Source organism: Drosophila innubila (assembly GCF_004354385.1).
Source record: "Drosophila innubila isolate TH190305 chromosome 2L unlocalized genomic scaffold, UK_Dinn_1.0 4_B_2L, whole genome shotgun sequence".
Lineage (NCBI taxonomy): Eukaryota > Metazoa > Arthropoda > Insecta > Diptera > Drosophilidae > Drosophila > Drosophila innubila.
In genome coordinates, this window is record NW_022995372.1 from 8,136,637 (window position 1) to 8,156,359 (window position 19,723).

Genomic DNA, 19,723 nt, shown 5'->3' on the forward strand with positions numbered 1-19,723 from the left:
GGGGTAATTAATTGCGTTTCTTTTAAATTTCAAATTAAAACAGCCTTAACCCAAAATTGTAGTCCCCCTGCTTCCCGTTTCCCCTGTTTGCTCCACCAATTTGATAACCTTTCTTTTAGAAGCATTTGCCAAAAACTTACGCATAGCTGACGCTTAATTACAGATATTCGTGGAGTGTATTCTTGCCACCTCTGTCTGCAGAGCGTATGTGTGTGTGTGTGTGTGTATGTGCTGTTGCATGTTCCATTTGCCAAAACGTTCCACGCTCGCTCCTTGCGAGCCGCAAACACAAAGTTCCACTCAGAATTCCGTTTGCTGGCGTCGCGTGCGGTGCGCGTCTTTTTTTCGTCTGATTGGAATTTGTGCGACGGTAACGGTACGTCTTACTATTAGGTGTGTGTGTGTGTGTGTGTGTAGTTGTAGTGCCTGTAAACAACGCAGACTCCAGGACATCTGTGGGTGTGTTTGTGTGTGTGCATTTCCCACTTGGCGTGTTCCCATTTCGCTGCCTGCACTTTTTTTGCCCACCCTTTTTGTTGTCATTTCTTGGGTTAACTTTGTCAGCGCCTTAGTGTGTGTGTGTGAGGGTGTTTACTTCATCATATGGCGCTCGTTTTGCGTGTCCCTTTAGGTTCCTTCCCCTCTCCCCACCAACTGCTACTTTACCGCTCAGCGTTGCCAACTTTCTGACGCGTCCTTTTGCCATCGCGTTGATTTCATGCTAAATTTACCAACTTTATGTGAGCGTTTATTGTGTGCATAACTGTCGCTGCCGGGACCTGTATATTTCTCTCTGTGCGAAAGTGTATTGGAGTGTGAGTGTGTATATATGGCAACCTTAAATAACTGCACATAAATGCGTAAATGCGTATAATATTGTGGCGAATTATAATTTTTAGCTGCGCTTCGTTCCCCTCTGTGCAGTCAAATGCAAAATTCATTTTATGTTTTTGCATTCATGCAAATCACAATTTATGAGCTTGACTTGGACTGCGCTTTTGCGTGACGTTCCCCCTTTCCCTCTTTCCGCCTCTAAACAGGGTGTGGTTTAACATGTGGCTGAAAACCGCTATGAACTTCTGGGAAGTGTAGAAACATAAATTATAAACAAGCAACAAATGAGAGCAATCGGTTAGCTTTAGAAATCAATATGAAGTTTGGGTAATAAATTGGCAATTTCTAAAAAATCAATTTAATAAATTTATTATTATTTGTTGAGCAAATATTGAATCAAATACCATTTTGGATTGACAAATTTTTTTTTGATATATTTTTATCTTTTATGAATTTTTTAATATGTTTTGACTTAACATTTTTGTACAAAATGAACTAATTAATTAACTACATCATTAATACATATTTTAAAAATGTTATAGCCGCATATACTATTTATATTAAATATATTTCTCTTAATTAGATAAATTAAGCATAAATGTAAAATAAAATGAATTACTTAGATAATTGTGTATAATCTTATTAATATCTTGTATATTAAAATTTGTAGTCTGAAGTAATAGTTGAATATTATTGTAAACGTCTTATGATACGTAATATTAATTTGTAGAGTCACTCTATAATTTTCATCCAAGTCGCTTGCTATGTCTTTGTTAATTAATTAACTCAATACAAACTTGGCTAACTTGTTTAACTGTCCAATATTTGCTCAGACCATTCTAATCATCTGTACTAATGGACCCAGTTCATAAGTTGGCAAACAGTCTCACAAAGTTATCAAAGGCAAGTGTCCAACACATTTTAATAGAACCAACTAAAAAAAAATAGCAATAATAAATAAAAGAGCAGACAAACTGTAAGGAGAGTCTGGCGGAAACTCATGAAAATACAGGATATTACACAAATACAGATAAACAGCGAGCACCTAAGAGACAACAACAACAACAACTAGGATAACATAGAGAAGGATAGGCTGAAGCTGTAAGGAACTAGAAATAAACGAAATGTAGGAAGTCAGGAAGTTTCATCTGCGGTTGGCATGAGACCCAACTGTGAATAACAGCAGGATGTTCTAAGGATGCTCAAAGTCTCATAAACAGATGATGAAACTCTCGCTCTCTCTCTCTCTGTTTTCCTTTAGCAATCTCTTTCTCCCACACTCTCTTGTGAAGCAAATTCGAACTGCAGCTCTCTCATTTCTCAGAGTGGAAGAGACTGCTCTCTCTCTGCTCTCTCGCTGCACGCATTTGGTGGTGGGAAATTTTATTTTTTGGCCTAGGCAGTGAGTAGGTTTTTCAATTTTTCATCGGCTCTGAGGACTTTTCCAGACTGCTGCACGCTCATTGTGTCGATTGAGTTGCTCGTGACAGGACAACGGTGCCGGATAGTGTTAAATCTCGTGTGGAGTGTTGACTTCTCAGATGGCAGTTTAGCAAAGCGACCGCGCGCACCGACTGAATGCAAAGCATATATAGACATACACCGTCCTCCGCCATCGCCGCCCCATTACTTTGTATGTACAGGCGCTAGAGTGTATGTGTGTGTGCGTGTGTTTCGCGTCGCGTGCTGTATGCATGTGTGTATGTGTGTACGTCTCGTGTGTTTGTGTCTGGGCAAAATGGGCACAGTGAAAAATTGTTAAGCAAAATGTCAAAATAAAAATGTTTATCGAATGCCCATAAATTGTTTTTCCCCCTAGAAAATACGTCTGAAAAAAACGACGCTGGCGATATCAAATTATCAACAAAAAAATACAACAAAATCATTATACAGAGAGAAAATCTGAAGAAGAAGCAAAGTGTCGTGAAAATTGTGAAAACTAAACAAACCAAATCGAAAGCGAAAAAAGTCCAAGAAAAACTCGCTTCGAAGTTTTAAAAGCGAAGAGGAAAAAGTAAAAAAAAAAAAGCCACACGCCACTCCATGAAAATCAATAATTTGGATTAGTAGCTGTTGTTTAGAGTTCGGGAAAGGATTCAAAACAAAGTAAGCAAATTAATAACAACAATATAGATTTAATATGAATTAAATTATTTACGAAGCTCAAAAGTTTGCCAAATGTGCACAACAGTTAACGACTCTTGATAAATGTAGAGAACTAAGCAAAACTGATGCCAATTTTTTTTTTATTATCAGAAAATAGATTTTTTAAGCTGCAAGCATTAATGCTTAATGTGAAATGCTTTTAATTCATTACAATTGATTTTAATTAATTATGAGCGTACCTGTAGAAAGCGTGCAAAAAATGCTAAGAACCAATTGCTATTTATCCGATTTTACACTGTGTGTGTGCCCATATTTGAGGTTAACACACCTTAGACATATACATACACGTCTCCCACAGACACACAAGTCTGTAAGTGTGTGTGTGCGTGTGTGTTTGTGAGTGTGGAGAGCATAGAGCGAGGCTCTGGCAGCCCCAAAAGCAGCTCCTGTGCGTATGCAGCACTTTTTTTCTGCTCCCGCTCCCGTTGCTGCTGCTGCATGAAAAATCGATCGATGTGCTCCCGCTTTACGTCTGGCACTACAATTATGTGCGGCCGCTCTTCCCAATTCCCCCCTTGCTTTCTCAGAACGGCTGCCGCTTATCAGTTAAAAACTCCTTCGTAGTATTCGTACTATGCACAGGAATTGGCAGCACTGTCTGCAAAATTTCTACAACTACTACTCCATGTGTGTGCGAGAGCGAGTATTTGTATTTGACTCACTGTAGTTGTGTGTGTGTGTGTGTGTGTGTTTGACTTTGTGAGCTTTGGTGGGGTGTTTTTTTTGCGCAGCTGGCGCTGCTGAGAGAGAACTTTGCAGATTTATGCCCTGCGCTCTCAGAGCTGCTGTTCTCGCTTTCTCTGTCTCCGCTTCTCTCCAATTTTCCTTTCTCTCAATTTCTGCTACCATGTGCTGCGCTTGTTCTTGCCACTTTTCTTTTGGTTAGCCTTTCTTGCCGGTTTTCTGTTGTTTGCTTTCCTATTTGCTTTTGTTCGCATTGTAGAGAGTGAGAGAAAGCGTCTAAAAAATGCTTAAACTATGGTCATAAATAGTTATAATTATTTAAATAGCTGCAAACATTCAATAATTTCATATAAACTTTTGCAATTTTTAGTTTAATAAATTGCATTAAATAATTGTAATTTTTGTGAATACAAAAACATAAATTAACTCGCAAATAATATCTAAGATATTTTTTGATTGAAAAACATGACAGCTATTAACTATAATTTGACAACAATAACAACAACTATAATCTAGCAATTTGCCAGCAATAATGTAATCAGTAAATTGCGTCTACACTTTGAGCCAAAAAAATACGAAGAAAACAAAAAGACAGAGCCTCAAAGCGTTTCAAAGATGATTTACAAAAAATGGAAGAAAAAAAATCAAAATAATATATACATAAATCTACGTGCCAATCTGAAAATAATAAAGCCTTGTCTGGGACGCAGACAGAGCAGTATGAGCCAAGTGTGGCACCCTGCACAGTGGTACAAAGTGTTGAGAATGCTATTTAATAAAGTTTACATTTTGTCAAAGTTTTCGCAGTGTATGTAAGAATAAATAAAGTTATGATAAAAAAATAAATATAAATAATTTTTAAATATTGTTTAACTAAATTGAACAATTTATAATATTTGACTCACTGTGCCCCATTTTGGTCCATTGACAACCATTGGCAGCTGGTCTGATGTTATCGCCTTGGACCAAAACGCCGCTGACTTTCAACGGTGGGAACTTCTGAGAAGCAACAAAAAAGACAAAAACAACATGAGAAACCCAAACTGCTTGCCACCTCAAAGCTTTGATACTCCCCTCTTCTTGGGCATAATTTCGTTGTTGGCCAAGTCAATATAATTGACTTATCTGCAGCATTGCTTTGGCCTGCACCATGACGCCAAGTTGTCGGTCTTTCGGCTTGTCGTTCTTTTCATTGTTGCTGTTGTTTTTGCTGCTTACGGAGAGGGCCCAGAAGAAGGCTCTTCTGCGGTTTTGTGCTCACATAATAAAGCTCGATGGCCCCGTATTTGACTTATTGCGGTCGCGACTCGCAGTTGCATGAGCACAATAACAAAATTCATTGATCGAACTGAAAAACACGTGAAATATTGGGTCATAACTATTGATTGGGCTTGGGGCCTGCTTTGCGGTCGAATTGAAAGCAAAATAAAATAAAAACAGAAAAAATCCATTGTAATGTGTATGCAAAATACGCGTAGGGAGATTGCCAACTTCCTTCTGAAAACAGTCTCCGCTTTTTTTTTGCAATTATATTTATAATTCACGCCGCAATATGCAGTTAATTTTTTCTCTCTTTTTGCGTCAAATTGTCTATAACAAATTCAGTTATTTATATTTTTTAGGGCAATTTTCCGCTTAAGCGACAAGTCAAGCCCCCTGAAGCTGAAGAGAGTCCAAGCAAATGCAATTTATTTGAACCTTAACCCATGTTTGATGTTCCACGTCTTATTCTTGTGCTCACGTTTTCAGCATTCGTTGTGCTGGAATTGATGAAGCATAATTTAATTCTTTTATTGTTTACACTGCAAAATACAAGTATATTTTCTATCCTGACCTCCAAAGGCTTGACGAAATTCACGTTAAAAATGTGCTTGGTTTTATTCAAGTGTGCACAATTTTTAAATAGATTTCCCTTTCAAATTACCATGATTAAATTTATTTTAATTTTCAGTCTGTTTAAAGGCAATGAGATTCTATTAACTGAAAACTAAATAGTTTTTGATAATTTTTTTATCGGAAGTGATGAATAAAAGGAAGAAGAAAATCATTTATATTAATTGTAAGAGTACATATATTTAATTAGTTAATGGGATTAATAAATTTATATTACAAACAGATCTCACGTGGAACTATAACTACAAAATTCAAACTGCGTTAAAAAATACGTTTTTACCAGTAGATAAACTTTATTTGTTTCATCTTTCTTCAATCCTTTTTTTTTTATTTCGCAATCTGCTTAAAAAATATGAAAGAGTTTCATTGGTTTCTCAAATATTTGCATGCTGTGCATATTTCTGAAATTGTAATTTTATGAGCTTCAGTTTGGGTACGCCTCTTGGACATTCCATGGGCGTGGACTTTCCATACTTAATGGCAATAAATCTTTATTTCCAGCCAGGTCCATGTGCGTTTTATTTTTGGTTTCAGCTTGCATGCCTGCCCTGTCCGACTTGTGGTCGCTTTGAGCTGGCGAAATAATAAAATGAAATCTTTATGAATGAAATTTCTACTTAATGCATTCGTCTCGACCGCTGCGTTGTCCACACATGCGGTTCACACATGTTCTCAGTTCAACTTCAGATGGGCAACTCGTATGATCGGCATCTTGCGTATATTTGACTACGAGTATGTGTCTTTGCTGTGGGATTCTTGCTGACATTTCACATTTCAAGAATGCAGAATTCTTTTCTCTGTTTGTGTCTGCTTTTTGCCATTTTAATTGAGTTTTAAGCATAATATTTTGGTACCAACATGTGATATTTCTAATAAAATTTCATTAAATTTCGCATTTTGCATATGCAACTTCCGCCTTTTGGTGCACTCGAAGGCCCCTCACAATGAGTTGAAACCCCAATTTGCTTTTTTTTTTTTGCTTTTGTTGTACATTTCCCGTTGCATTCCGTTGCTAATTGACGACAATTAAAATTTATTAGCTGGCAACAGCAATTAAATGCAAGAACCGCACACAATTTCTGCTCGCTCCGAACGAAGAAGATTTTTTAATTTTCAAACAAAAGGCATCAAATTTATTTTGGAGAGTTGACTAGAGTGCATATGTCCGAAGGGCTTATACTAGTGATGTTAATCCAAATTTTAGATCGAGCTTTATGTCGAAATAGAAAATCGACACAAACAAGTATCGAGTTGTCGATATATAGGAAAATATTAGATCGATTTGAAAATATCGAGTTTTCTCAACCAAATTTTCTTAACTTGAAAACGCAATTTTAATCACAAATACATTACTATAAATCTTATTTTTCTAAATTCAACAAATTAACTACGATGAACAATCCCCAGTGAGTTGTTGATTTTTTTTTTGAACTCGACTTATCGAAATCGAGTTGTCGATATTTCGATATATATGTTATTCTGAGCGTTGTAGATATTATGTAGATATTTGCTTAAGCTTTGCACCGGTTCAATGAATATCTCAGTATTATTTTAAATACGCTGCTGAATTTTGGTAGACTGATAATAGATAATAGTGACATTGATTTATTTAAAAATAAAATCAATTTCACAATATATTCATATTGAAATTTGCCTTGCCCAAAAAAAACAGGGAACTCAGTCTTTTGCCTGACCCAAAGCCAGTTAGTGCGTCCGTCCACTCGACAATCAATCAAGCTCAAATGGAGGCAGCGGCAGCTTGAAGAGGGCGAGGCAGCATTGATGTGGCTGGCAGCGGGGAATTAGCTGCTAATCTGCGTATTGTGCCGTCAGTTCTTAGTTAGTTTTTGCGACAAGCGGCACTTGCAACAAATTGCTAATGGAGGCGACACCAGCTGCGGCAACTGAAGCTGCGGGTTGCTCAAGTATATACAAGTTGCAAGTGACAAGTGGCAAAGTGAAAGACAAAGAGAAAGATATTAACTCTGCACCAAAACAAAAAAGAAAAAAGAAAGAACATGAATGAAATTGCAACTTGACGCACTGCAGCAACAGCAGCAGCAACAACAATAACAAAAATGAAAATCGATGGAAATTGCAACCCCAAGCGAAAAATCAAAGCTAGGCAAAGGAAAGGCAAAACTCTCTGTGCCGGGTGATTGCCCTCTTTGCCGGCTCTGCGGTTGTATTAGAGGATATCCCGCCTGTACACACACACATACACAAATATGAGTCTCTGTGTGTGTGTGTGTGTCTCAGCATCCTTTTGGCAGGACACACAATTCACATGCAATATTTATGTGCGCTCGCGCGTCACATCCTTTTTATTGTACTAGAAGGAAGGGTGTGTGAGACTGATGACGAGGGGGAGACTGGGAAGAAGGGTGGAAGTAGGAGAGCGGGGTGGCGACGACAAATAGCAACCTGAGTGCAGAAATACTTGTGACAAATCTGAACAGAAAAAAAGTTATGAGTGGATACGACACACACACACTGGGACACCCCTCGTAGCCGGCATATAAAAAACTCTGAACTCGGGCGCTATAAAAATGTAAAATTCATTCGGAGCAACAACAAAGCTAAAATATAAATAAGAAGAAGAGCGAAAGATAAAAAAGATGAAGAAGAAATGACAGCAACAGCATGACTGCGCATAAATACGTGGACAAAGAATCAAATCTCTAAAAGTGAGAAAGAGAATATAGCATATGAAAAAAAAGATGTCGGAGAGGGAGGATAATCAATGATGTTCCCTGTCTAAATATTTTGTAAGAATTATGAAAGGTTTTAAAAACAAATAAGAAGGCTTGCAAAGCCACCATCGCTAGATGGCGCCAGAGCTGGATTCCCTTGATTATAAATTTCACACTATGAAAATTTGTTTATTGCAATACTTCTTTATTTATTGTCCGATTGTTAAGAAATTTGTAGGATAGGCAGATAGCAGAGTATTGCCCATTATGCACTTCAAAGAGTGCATTACTGAATATGTAATAATTTGTTTCCAACCAGTTTACCATCCCGTTCTTCCTCCTATTAAAATATTGTGGGATAATTAAAGTTTTGCTTAAACTGTATACATTTTCCCTATTTATTTTCTTTATTTGTTTAGGCACTTTTATTCCCATTGGTGTATTTTTCTTTAGTCACATTCCTGTGTTTTTATAGCCCCAATGCATACCAATTAATTTTTCGTCGCAATTGCCGTCGGCTGCGATTTTCAATTAAATTAGTAGAGCTGGGAATAGGGGAGGTGGGGTGGTTGTAGCGCCTTTTTGTGCCAACGAAACGTAGTATGTTGCAAATGAAAGTGTAAGGCGTGTGTGGGCAAAAAAAAGATAGAGAGAGAGTGAGAAAATTCAAATAAACAAGCTGCTGAATGGAAAGCAAACAAAATGCTATTAAATGTGCACAAACAGGGCACAGAAATGCAAATATTTAACCTTGATGCTAGTTATACATGCCACACACATGAGTGTGCGAGTGTGTGTGTGTATGTTGCAAGTTGAATGGCCTTTTTACTTGTGTCGTGAGTCACCCTCCCCTTGCAGCAGCACAAACTATAGAATGCATTTTGTATTGATTCGCGGCGAATCTCACAATACTCACAGAGAGAGAAAGACAAAGAGATAGAGAGAGAGAGAGAAAGAGAGACTGAGCATACTGCGTTCTACTTTTGTATATTTTCTTTTTGTTTAAATTCAATTTTAGTGCATTGCACTTTTTGCCGACGTCAACGGCACGCCGGAAGTGCGGCCTGCCAGCGGAGGAAGGTGGCAACAAACAGTGGGAACGTGCAACCTTAAAGGGCGGTGCAGACAGTTTGGCAACAGTTGCAGTCATCAACTATTGTTATTGTTATTGTTGCTATTGTTTGGGCATATTGCCAGCTCTTGTTCTTGCAATTTGTTGCTGCTCTGCGAATAACCTTTATATATATTCTTTTTTCTTTTTCATTTTAGTTTTTTTTTTTGGCACATTTCATGCTTGATTCAACAGAAATGGCAAAAAAAAATTAAAAGGAAATTGAATAGCATATTTTTTTTTGTAATTTGTGTAGCTTCTTCCGAAACCTTTCAAATCGTCACGACGACTCGATTCTTAAAAATATCGCATGCTAAACGCAATATAAGAATGTAATCAACTATTGGCCAAGTTAGTCCACTACTGGGCCAACAACACACGCACAGACTTGTCTGTCTGCAAATTTAATTAAGGTGTTATTACCTCTAGTCAACACCTTGCAGGCGTCACTATTATTAAAAAGAGAAAAAAGCTTATTTCCAGAAATTCACTTTCCTGGAAGCCAGTTAAAAGGCGGCACAAGCTAAACGAAGTCTGGAGTTTCAGCTGCTGCTCTTACATTTCAATTTAATGGCTTATTTCAGATACGAGTATGTAGCCAAAAGGTTTGTTTAGTTCAACAGAATTGGAATTACAGCACACACACACACACACACGCACACACACTGACGTGTTGTGCCTTGGGGTAGGGCGCCCAGTTAATGAGCTTATAATGGAAATTGCTTTTCATATTTACAAATAAACGTCCATTGTAGTTTCTTCAATTTTGTCTACTAATATTGTTTTCTCCGAAATTGCTTACAGTTTCGTGGTATTTAAACAATGACTTTATTAATATTGACAAATTATAACAGTTAATAAAGACATTTCAAAATTACATCAATACATTGAAACTTAATTTACAATAACAGCAAAGTTCTAAATCGATTGATATTAGTAATTAAACTTTAAATACTTCTTCCATTGACTAAGTTTGTACCAAAAATTTGCAAGACCTAAATTGTAATTATTGTATTTATTACATGTACAAAAATTCAAGTAATTGTTTTGACAAAGAAAAATTCTCACATATTTAATTCTAATTTTATTTCTTTTTATTTGTCGAAACAATTATTTGTCATGTACAGAAATTTCTTTTCAAAATTTAATAAAATTTTAAATTAAATTTTAATTATGTAAGCTGAGCTTCTATAAGAAATTTCCATATTAAGACGTACTTGAAACTTTTTCTAACAAAATCGCTTGATTAGCAGCTAAGTATTGAATTGTCTAGTTCAGAATTTATTTATTTATTGTATTCAATAATAACCCAATTTGTATGTAATAATCTAAACATTATGGAGCTTTATTAGTTTCTCGGAGTTGGCGCCCTTTTCGAAAATCAACTTGCTGAACTAGGGTCTCTTTAAAGAGCAATCTTAAGGTGTTTTGAGCTCAGACACCGCGACTATCATTATCGCTGAGTTTCCAATTAGCGGCAACTGCTTTGGTAGCTGCATTCAGATACAAGCCAACCTCCCTACCAGCATTTACAGTAGGCGTGTCACCAAATGCCCATGTTAACACATAATTTGTAGCTGCCCAGACGAACATAACAAGGAGTCCGCAAACGAGTCTCAGAGTCTGAAAGTCAAAGTCGGAGGTATCGCGTTACCTGTGCGTGCCGCGACAAGACTCGATGCCATGTCTAGGGTCCGGTGTGGTGTCGGGTCTGGCTACTGTGTTTACCCATTCTTTTTTTTTTCCTTGATCTGGGTCTTCACATAATATGCAAATATTTGCAGGCTGCATTGTTTAAGTCAATCCCTTTTGGCACGGGTACAAAAAGTGCGTAATGACTTTATTTATGGGAAGTGGGAAGGCTTGTCGGGTAGACAATCGCCCCGAGGTGTAATTCAGCCAATATTTGCATTTAAAAGTCAGTTCCGAGATGTCGGCCTCTTCTTGCCTCGAGCGTATTTGTTTAAGGGGTTCTCTCTCCTCTTCTCTTCTCTTCTCTTCTCTTCTCTTCTCTTCTCTTCTCTTCTCTTCTCTTCTCTTCTCTTCTCTTCTCTTCTCTTCTCTTCTCTTCTCTTCTCTTCTCTTCTCTTCTCTTCTCTTCTCTTCTCTTCTCTTCTCTCTCTCTCGCATTCACAAGTGTTGACAGTCCTTTTGGCCAATAAAGAAGCCCTGCATTAATGAGTTTTCTCGGAAATTTTTCAGATTTAAAATATGTGTAGTCTGACCATACGTGGATTTCTCTCGAATTTAAATAGCCAAGGATCAGCTCAATTAATCATTGTCTTGTCAATCTCTGAGTGTCACCAAAATGTGGATAACGCTTCACATTTTCCCAACGCAAAGCCTCAATGGGACAACTTGAATTTTCGCTTGGTGTTCCTGCTACCAGTTTCTCTTCCTCTTCCCCAATTCATATTTGATGAAGCACTTCGTTTTGGTCTGTTGTATCCCATCCCGGCCGGAAGCATTAGGCGAACCCTCAGAACCAGAAATAGGCGCCGTTACAAAAGCAAACCCTAAACCCTTAGCCTCAATTTCCCCCTTTTCAGTCTGGCCCTGGATTCTATTTATTTGGAAATGCCCAATGCGGTTGACTACCTGAATATATACATATCTATGCGTGTGTGTGTGTGTGTGTGTGTCTGGGATTTGTAAGGAGATTTGCGCGTGTTTCCCTGTAGGGGATTTTATTGTTGTTGTTGTTGTCGTTGTCTGATTGCGAGTGCCACGCGCTACATATAAAAAAGGAATCTCCCTTTGACAGGACCCCGTAAGCGCGTCGTCGCCTTTGATAAAGTGCGCTTGAATATTTCATGCAATACCGAACAGACACAATGTGTTCTATTGTATTCCTTAAATTGCCTGCTAAATGCTTAGTTTCAATTTACATAATATTTTCGTAGGGGTTGCCCGCAGTTCCACCGAGCAATATAAAAAACAAGAAATTTTGTATATTTAATAAACATTTCCCGTTGAATACATTAACTTTAAGGGTGTTTTAAAAAAAAATATTGTTGCCGATATTATTAAATTGCTTAAACATTTTGGAGTTTTCAAATATAGGGGAAATCTACCAAAGGAAAATATGATCTACATACAGAGAAAAGTGTATAAAATCTGGTTGACTTTTCGAAATAAATATCTATATCTATCTATATTTAGGAACATCATACCTTTTATGAAAATGAATGTGCATTTTCGGAAAGAATTCACGGGATTGGATAACTTACATATGAATATTTTTTATACAAATTTATTTACTATTATGTAGCTTAAATGCTTTAATACAAAATTTAACACAAATTGATAATACAATCTGTTTTTCATGTTCTTCGTCTCTACAATATCACACAAAAAAACCCCTACACTAGGTAAAAGTCTACTGACGAAAGCATATTCTAGCCCCAAAATTTGTGATATCCAATTTTGTGACGAACAAAATATAGTTTAATATAAAACATTTAGATCCGATTTTTCAATGTCTCCATAAATTTTATTAAATAGATATCTTCAAATTTGTCATTAATTTCTATACAATTTACTTCAAAATATCTCTGATATAGTTATCAAACCATTATATAGACATTCAAAAACCAGCCGTTAAATAAAAATATAAATTAAAAAAAAAGAATATGGGCATTCGCCACTGTGCGCAAAAAGGGTGAGCTATCACGACAATAAAAAATACTTTTTTCGCAGTAGCTGTATATATTGCTAGTCACCTTTCGCACCCTTCGTGCTGCTTTCGTCACTAGCGCGAACTGCAGTCCGCAGTGATTCAGTAGCTATTTTCCAGCTGACATACCTAGTAAAGAAATTCATTAAATTGTATTCTTCATAGTATTCGAATATTATTAAAGAGCTGTGCTTTCTTAAATTCCAAACGCACTTTCGACGCTTTCGAGGGTTTGACATTTAATGACATTTGCTTTTGTCAACATATATTTATTTCTCACCTTTTATCAGCGGATCGCATCTTAATTGCAATTAGCTACGAAAATGTATACCATAAAACGGTACAGACTCTTGAAAACCAATATTCTCTTTGGAATGGTATCTCTACGATCTACTAATCAGTCGTCTACTGGTTTAGCTACCACTACAAATTATCAAGTGCTGTGATTTGCATAACCTGATGTTTTTGCCGCTAATAAACCCATTGGTTGGCCATAACCAGCTGAGAGACACAGATCTCAGATTATAAATCATTTACCATTTGTTTGTGTCTCTTTATAAAAGTTTGTCTCACTTTCAAGTTTGAGTATTGCCGTAAAAACTAAATTATTTCATTGTTTTAACTAATTCGATTGGCTAGCATTTTGCAGCAGCATCTCAAGATTCGTGTAGAAATTCATTGGAAATTCGCAGCTTTTTCAATTAATCAACACTAAGCCGATTTTTTTGTTTGCGCCTTGGAAACGCAATAAGCAAATTGCTTAGTGGCACTTAATTAAAAGCGAAGATAAAGCGAATACAAAATCAACTTTAAGACCACTTTTAAAAGAGTTGGAAAAAATGCCGAGCGCTCTCGTATATGCGCTACAATTTGGCATAAATGAATAAATTATTTGTATATTTGGAATTTTATATGCTTTTATATGTATTTATACATCCATTCAAATGATTGATGCGTAATGTTAGCCACAAGACAGTCAGAAGAAAAATTTGGGAAAATTGTGTATGCAACGAATTTGAGATGCTCTGCAATCTACTTTATAATACTAAACTTAAATGATTTAACAAATAAAATATTATCTGTATTCTATCTTAAAAATAAATTTTAATATAATTACAAATAATTTCACTTAAAATGTAATTTGTATATACCGGAAAATACATTTTTTGATTTCAGCATTTTTATTATTTGAATTATATTATATTAATAATATTACTATATATCTTCTAAAATATATGATAAATCAGACTATACCAGATTCTATACTCAAGTTTTGTTTATTTCCCTGCACAGTAATTAAGGTACATTTTGTTATATTTTGCCACGCCTACGAGGGCAACAGCGGCAAGCTTGGAGCACAGTTTGGCGACCACTCCTCCACATCTCGACACTCGAAGCAATTTAAAATCGATTAAAAATCGACGGCCGGGACCACCTGCTGTGCCCTAAGCTTGGGATTGGACTTGAATTGAGATTTGGCTGAAGAGTCAAGTCGACTGTCTGTGTTTCATTCTGGCAATAATTTTGGACAAAAACTCAAGGCGTTGCCTCAACATTGTTTATTCGAATTTTAAATGTAGCCAGCATTTTAACATGTTTCAGTAGCACAACAGAAAAGACACAGAAAACAGGCCTCATTTTGTTTTATTTATTAATTTTTTTGTATTCACAAAAGGCAGCGCTGTATTAAATTAACGCGTGCCTGGCAGCTCTTTTGTGATTGTCATAAATATTTGAAAAGCGCGGCCGAAAAGTGCTTAAATATTTTGGTTATTAACTGCATGTGCTCAATGCCAAAAAAGAAACATAAGATACTCTGTAAATTAAAGTATGGAACTTCAAATCTCTCATATATGTAACTGCAGCTTTAAATATAATATTAAATTATAAGAACTATTTAGGATACAAATTTGGCATCCAAGTCTATTCCAAATATTCGGATTATAATTTGTATTCTTTACAATAAACATAAAATATGATTAAATATTAATAAATATATTTGAATTGGGTAATGAGAAGACAATAGAATTATATTTGGCACTTAGTTGTCATTTATAGGAATAAAAGATTTGAAAGTGAGCACAAGCTTTCCAAGTTTATTATACACTTACAGGGTATTCGAAAACTTGCCTAATGAAGTTTTAATAGTTGTTATTTTCTTTTTATAGTCACTAGATAGGCAATATTGTGTTTTCTTGTTTATTGATTTTATTGTTGTTGTCATGTTGTAGCCAATGGCATGCAATTAAAATTCGTGGCATTTACGAGTATTTACTAGCTCTTCACCCGCACATACAAACAAGCAAACAAATAAAATTGTTTTGTCTACTTTTTTATTCATTTCGGGGCTCCTATTATTTGGCCAAATGCACATAAAAAGTTTTGAATTGGAACTTTCTTTGACCACAAATTTGATTGCCACATTTAAATTCAGATTAAATGGATGAGTACTACTCTTAAAGCTTTGAATATTTAATATTTACAGCACAAAATATCCGCAATAAAGTTATGAAAGCCTAACTCTTTTAACTAGTTTTCATTTTATGATTAAAAACAGATTGTAATAACTTTCCCTGCAAGCTTTTCCCCGTTTTCCCTTTTAATTATTGCGACTATATTTCTGGATCGACCGTTAATATATATTTTTCAAATGTTCTTCATTTTTTAATTTTTATCATCGAAAGATATTTTATTAATTTACTTATTTCGGATTTCCATTTCCGCAAATCGTTTTTCGTAATTGATCAACGGATACTTCATTGTTTTCCCCATAATTTTTATACTCAATGTTCATGCTCCACCATTTTGATATGTCAACTCGAAAGTAAGTTTCATTAGCAACAACTTGCGCAATCAGCCTGGCAATTTGTCAAAGTTTCAGTACCCGAAAAAGTCAATAATTAACATACCTTGTTAGAAGATCGTTAGATTGATGACAAACATGCTCACTCAGCTGTCTATCTCTCTCATTGCCTCTCCCCATCTCTTTCTTTTACTTTGTAAAGTGCTTTTGCTGAACCCGAAATCCTCTCGATAATTACGCGTAAAAAGCAAATAAAACTATTGTCAACACATTGGCAAGTCATAAAACTGGAAACGTGAAACGGCTAATATCAAAAATGGGAATTATTTCCTTCCTCTTTTTGACGTCTGTGGCGGCGCCTGCGCAGCTGTTGTAAATTCCATGTGTGCTCTGCCCTGCCCTGCCCTCGGCTGCAACCTTTGTTAGGGCTCAAAATGACAGGGTGCGTGCCGGGTCTCTGATCCCCGGTTTACCCTGGGCACAGTGACGGCGACTTGGCGTGCATATAAGTAGTACATTGGGTAATTAAAATAATGTTCAGTGTACAATTTTCAAGGGCGGCCATGTGTGGCACACATTTGGACATGTTGCATGGGGTGGAAATTATAACAAAACAAAAAAGAACAAAAAAAAAAAATAGAAATGCATCAACCCAAACTGTCTGTAAAGCATGTCAGCAGCATCAAAGGGCCAAGCAAAATTTCAAATGCTGAGCGAAATCCTTGACAGCGACATTTTGTCGTAGTCTACCTCTATGTTCCTGTCTCTCTCTCGGTCATTCTCTTCTTCTCAGTTTCTCTCTGTTCGTGTGCTAAATATCTTGAATATTTAAAATTTACTGCTAATGTCATTAAAAAGTTTTTGCTTTGTGCAACATTTTCTGTTTTCTACATGCACTTTGTTCACTGACAACCAATTTAAAATCTAAAAAGTTGACAATTTTCTTTTGATGGCGTTAGAAATGGTCGTTATGCACTTCCGAGAGAATATTTTAATACTTTCATTATGCCAGAGTTCAAACGAAAAAAGCAAACAAATGTTGTGGCTGAAAATTTAATTTAAATTATAGAAACGAAACTTGATTGTCTTTTCTGATTGTTTGTGTAGTATATAATGCTTAAAGTTTCTTCTCTAATCAGACTTTTAAAATAAGTTAAAGTCATTTCAATTATTAAAAAAATTATACTTAGGGTTAAAATAATGGACTATTTTTATCAAGAAATTTGTTTTATTTCTTCGTCAAATACAAATTAATGTCAACTTTGAGAAAGATTAAAAAATGTAATAAAATGTGATTTAAAATGGAAATACAAAATTTGTCTAAATTATAACTTTTAATGTCTAAAGAAACATGATTTTAATATTTATAATTGGATTTTTATGAAAAAAATTGTATTAGATATAATAAATTAATTGAATATTTAAATATTGACAATATTTCTTAGAGTAGTAAAGGTTTTTCGGACAAGGACTTTTATCACTCAACTTGTGCAACACATTTAAATTGCATGAAAAAATTATTTTATTATACCTCATCAAAATATCCACTTTATATTTGCCTTCTTTTTTAATTACAGCCTGCCGAAGCCAAAACAAACACATCAACAGTACAGCTTTAATAACAATAATGAATTGAATAAGTTAAGGAACTAAAACAATTTACATGAGTACAAACTAAAGGAATACAAAGGAAAACTTCATGTATTACATAAGAGTTACGTGTAAAGTCCACAATTAAAGCTGAACAGAACACAAAGTTTAATTTAATAATTAACAAAGAATAAAGAACAAAGGAAACAGCAACAGTAAGCAGCAAGAGGAACGCTCAACGCGTGCCACAGGCGAAATGCTGGCACGACGTTGCCTGTTGGCGCCCACAGCGCGAGGACGAGGACGAGGACGAGGACTCCAACCAGAAAGGCAACGTAATGCTTTCACCTCATGCAGAAATCACATGTTGCTGTTGCTGCTGATGTTGCACCTCAGCAACAGTCTTCTTGCAACGGCGGCAACTCCCAGCTATGCCGGACTCAGTGCTGACAATGCAGCCAGAATGTTGGCCGGAAGTCCAGGTGATCAGGTGGAGAGCACAGTGGCGCATCAGCATAATGGAGAGCACAGTGAAATGTCGCTAGTGTTGCCCCACGACACTTATCCAGGATTTAGCATAAAAAAGTTTAAAACGCGTCCATTGCATCAAGCGAATGGCACAGCACATCATGTTGCAGGAGCAGGAGGTAGAGGGGAAGGAGGTGCTGCCTATCATATGCTGGACAGTGATTACTCCAAGTATTTTACAGTCCTCGATGATGGTGTGGTAATGACCACGGCCGACATCTCTCCGCTGGTCAATCGACCCGTTCAATTGGTGGTTGTGGAACAGACACCAAATGTCACAAATACACACAGCTTGCAACTTTTTGTGATGCATCGCAATGACATGTTGCGCTTTTCCGGTTCCCTCTTGGATGCCAGTGGCGAGGTACGTGAGAATCATCCAGCGGGCACACGAGTGCGGGGAGTACCCTTAATGCAGGCCTTCAGTGGCTCCATATTGGATGAGGAGCTCGCTGAGCCAAAGAAAGTGCGTTATACCATCATCGATGGCAATGTGGATGATGCATTTGCGTTGCAAGAGCGTCGGGCAAATCAGAATGTTCAGTTGAATGCCAAATCTCTGATCATCGAGGGGGATGACGAGTCGGGTGTTTGGCTCGTCACAAATCGTCCCTTGGATCGTGAACAGCGTGCTCATTACGATCTCTCCGTGGAAGCATCCGATGTGGATGGCCTGGATAAAACCGTGTCCAAGATACAAATCACAGTGTTGGATGAAAACGATAATAGGCCGATTTTCAAGTCACAGGATTACAAATTCGCCATTGCGGGTCAGAAATCTTCCAGCATGGACAGCAACAATAGCATCACCTGGAAACGATTTGCCATACTGGGCAAAGTGGAGGCCACTGATGCGGATGGCGATAAAATTGCCTATCGCTTGAAGTCTCCAAGTAATGTGGTCATCATTGTGCCACAAACAGGAGAGCTAATGTTGGCCGGGGAACCCACCTCCAATGAGCTGCTCCTCGAAGTGATTGCCCATGATCTCAGATATCCCAGTCTGCTGAGCGCTCAGCCAGCCAAGGTACTCCTCGAGTTCCTCGCTCCCGAACCTGTCTCCTTTATAATGCAGCATCTGGAGCACGATGAGGTCAATGCCCATTCACATCATCGGGAAAAGAGACGCGTGACACGCGCCGTTCGACCCACCAAACGCATTGAATTTACTGAGGCCGATGGCGACACTGAGGGAAAGTCCGTGTTTCAGTTGGAGAAGGAGACGGATAAGGAAACATTTAAAATACGCGATGATAATCCCTGGGTTACTGTGGAAACAAATGGCGCTGTGCGTGTCAAAAAGAAGTGGGACTACGAAGAACTCGGCCCTGATAAGACTATTGATTTTTGGGTTATTATCACAAACATGGGACACAATGGTGAGTACAGCTAAATTGAAATTGATACATACATATTAAACTTTATTGCAAAAAAAGTGTACTATAAAATCTATGGTAACAAATCCTTCGGGGAAGCAAAATCTTTTGATGTCTCTTGATACTTGTCACAAGAGCTATGATAATCTCTTCTTTCGTAAAACCTTATAGCCTGCGGATTTTATTCGACATAAATTATTTTGAATAGTTACAAATAAATATTAATAGCTAGCTTAATAAAAACATGTATTATAGTATATTACTGGAAAAATTTTACAATTTTTAGTAATACAATACATCATATGCACAATCTCTGTAGTGCAAATATCCATTCTGGACTTAAGTTATAGCCAGTGAATCAAATCAAAA

The 19,723-nt window shown here is 36.8% G+C and overlaps 1 protein-coding gene and 1 long non-coding RNA gene across 3 annotated transcripts in view; both read left to right on the top strand.

The window, feature by feature from the left end:
* The first annotated feature begins 302 nt into the window (after positions 1-302).
* Positions 303-17,636, top strand: LOC117794501. 2 transcript variants are annotated; one of them, XR_004618436.1, is made up of 3 exons: positions 303-376; positions 2,654-2,940; positions 17,438-17,636. It is a non-coding gene; the product is annotated as an uncharacterized LOC117794501 (long non-coding RNA). The 2 variants fall into 2 exon arrangements; XR_004618435.1 differs by having other exon boundaries at positions 303-370.
* Positions 17,637-17,809: 173 nt separating this feature from the next.
* LOC117794500 (neural-cadherin) overlaps positions 17,810-19,723 on the top strand; it is a 108,956-nt gene continuing 107,042 nt past the window's right edge. The window contains 1 exon segment of the mRNA XM_034635128.1: positions 17,810-19,357. Coding sequence (XP_034491019.1) covers positions 17,815-19,357 — 1,543 coding nt within the window. The 5' untranslated portion in view covers positions 17,810-17,814.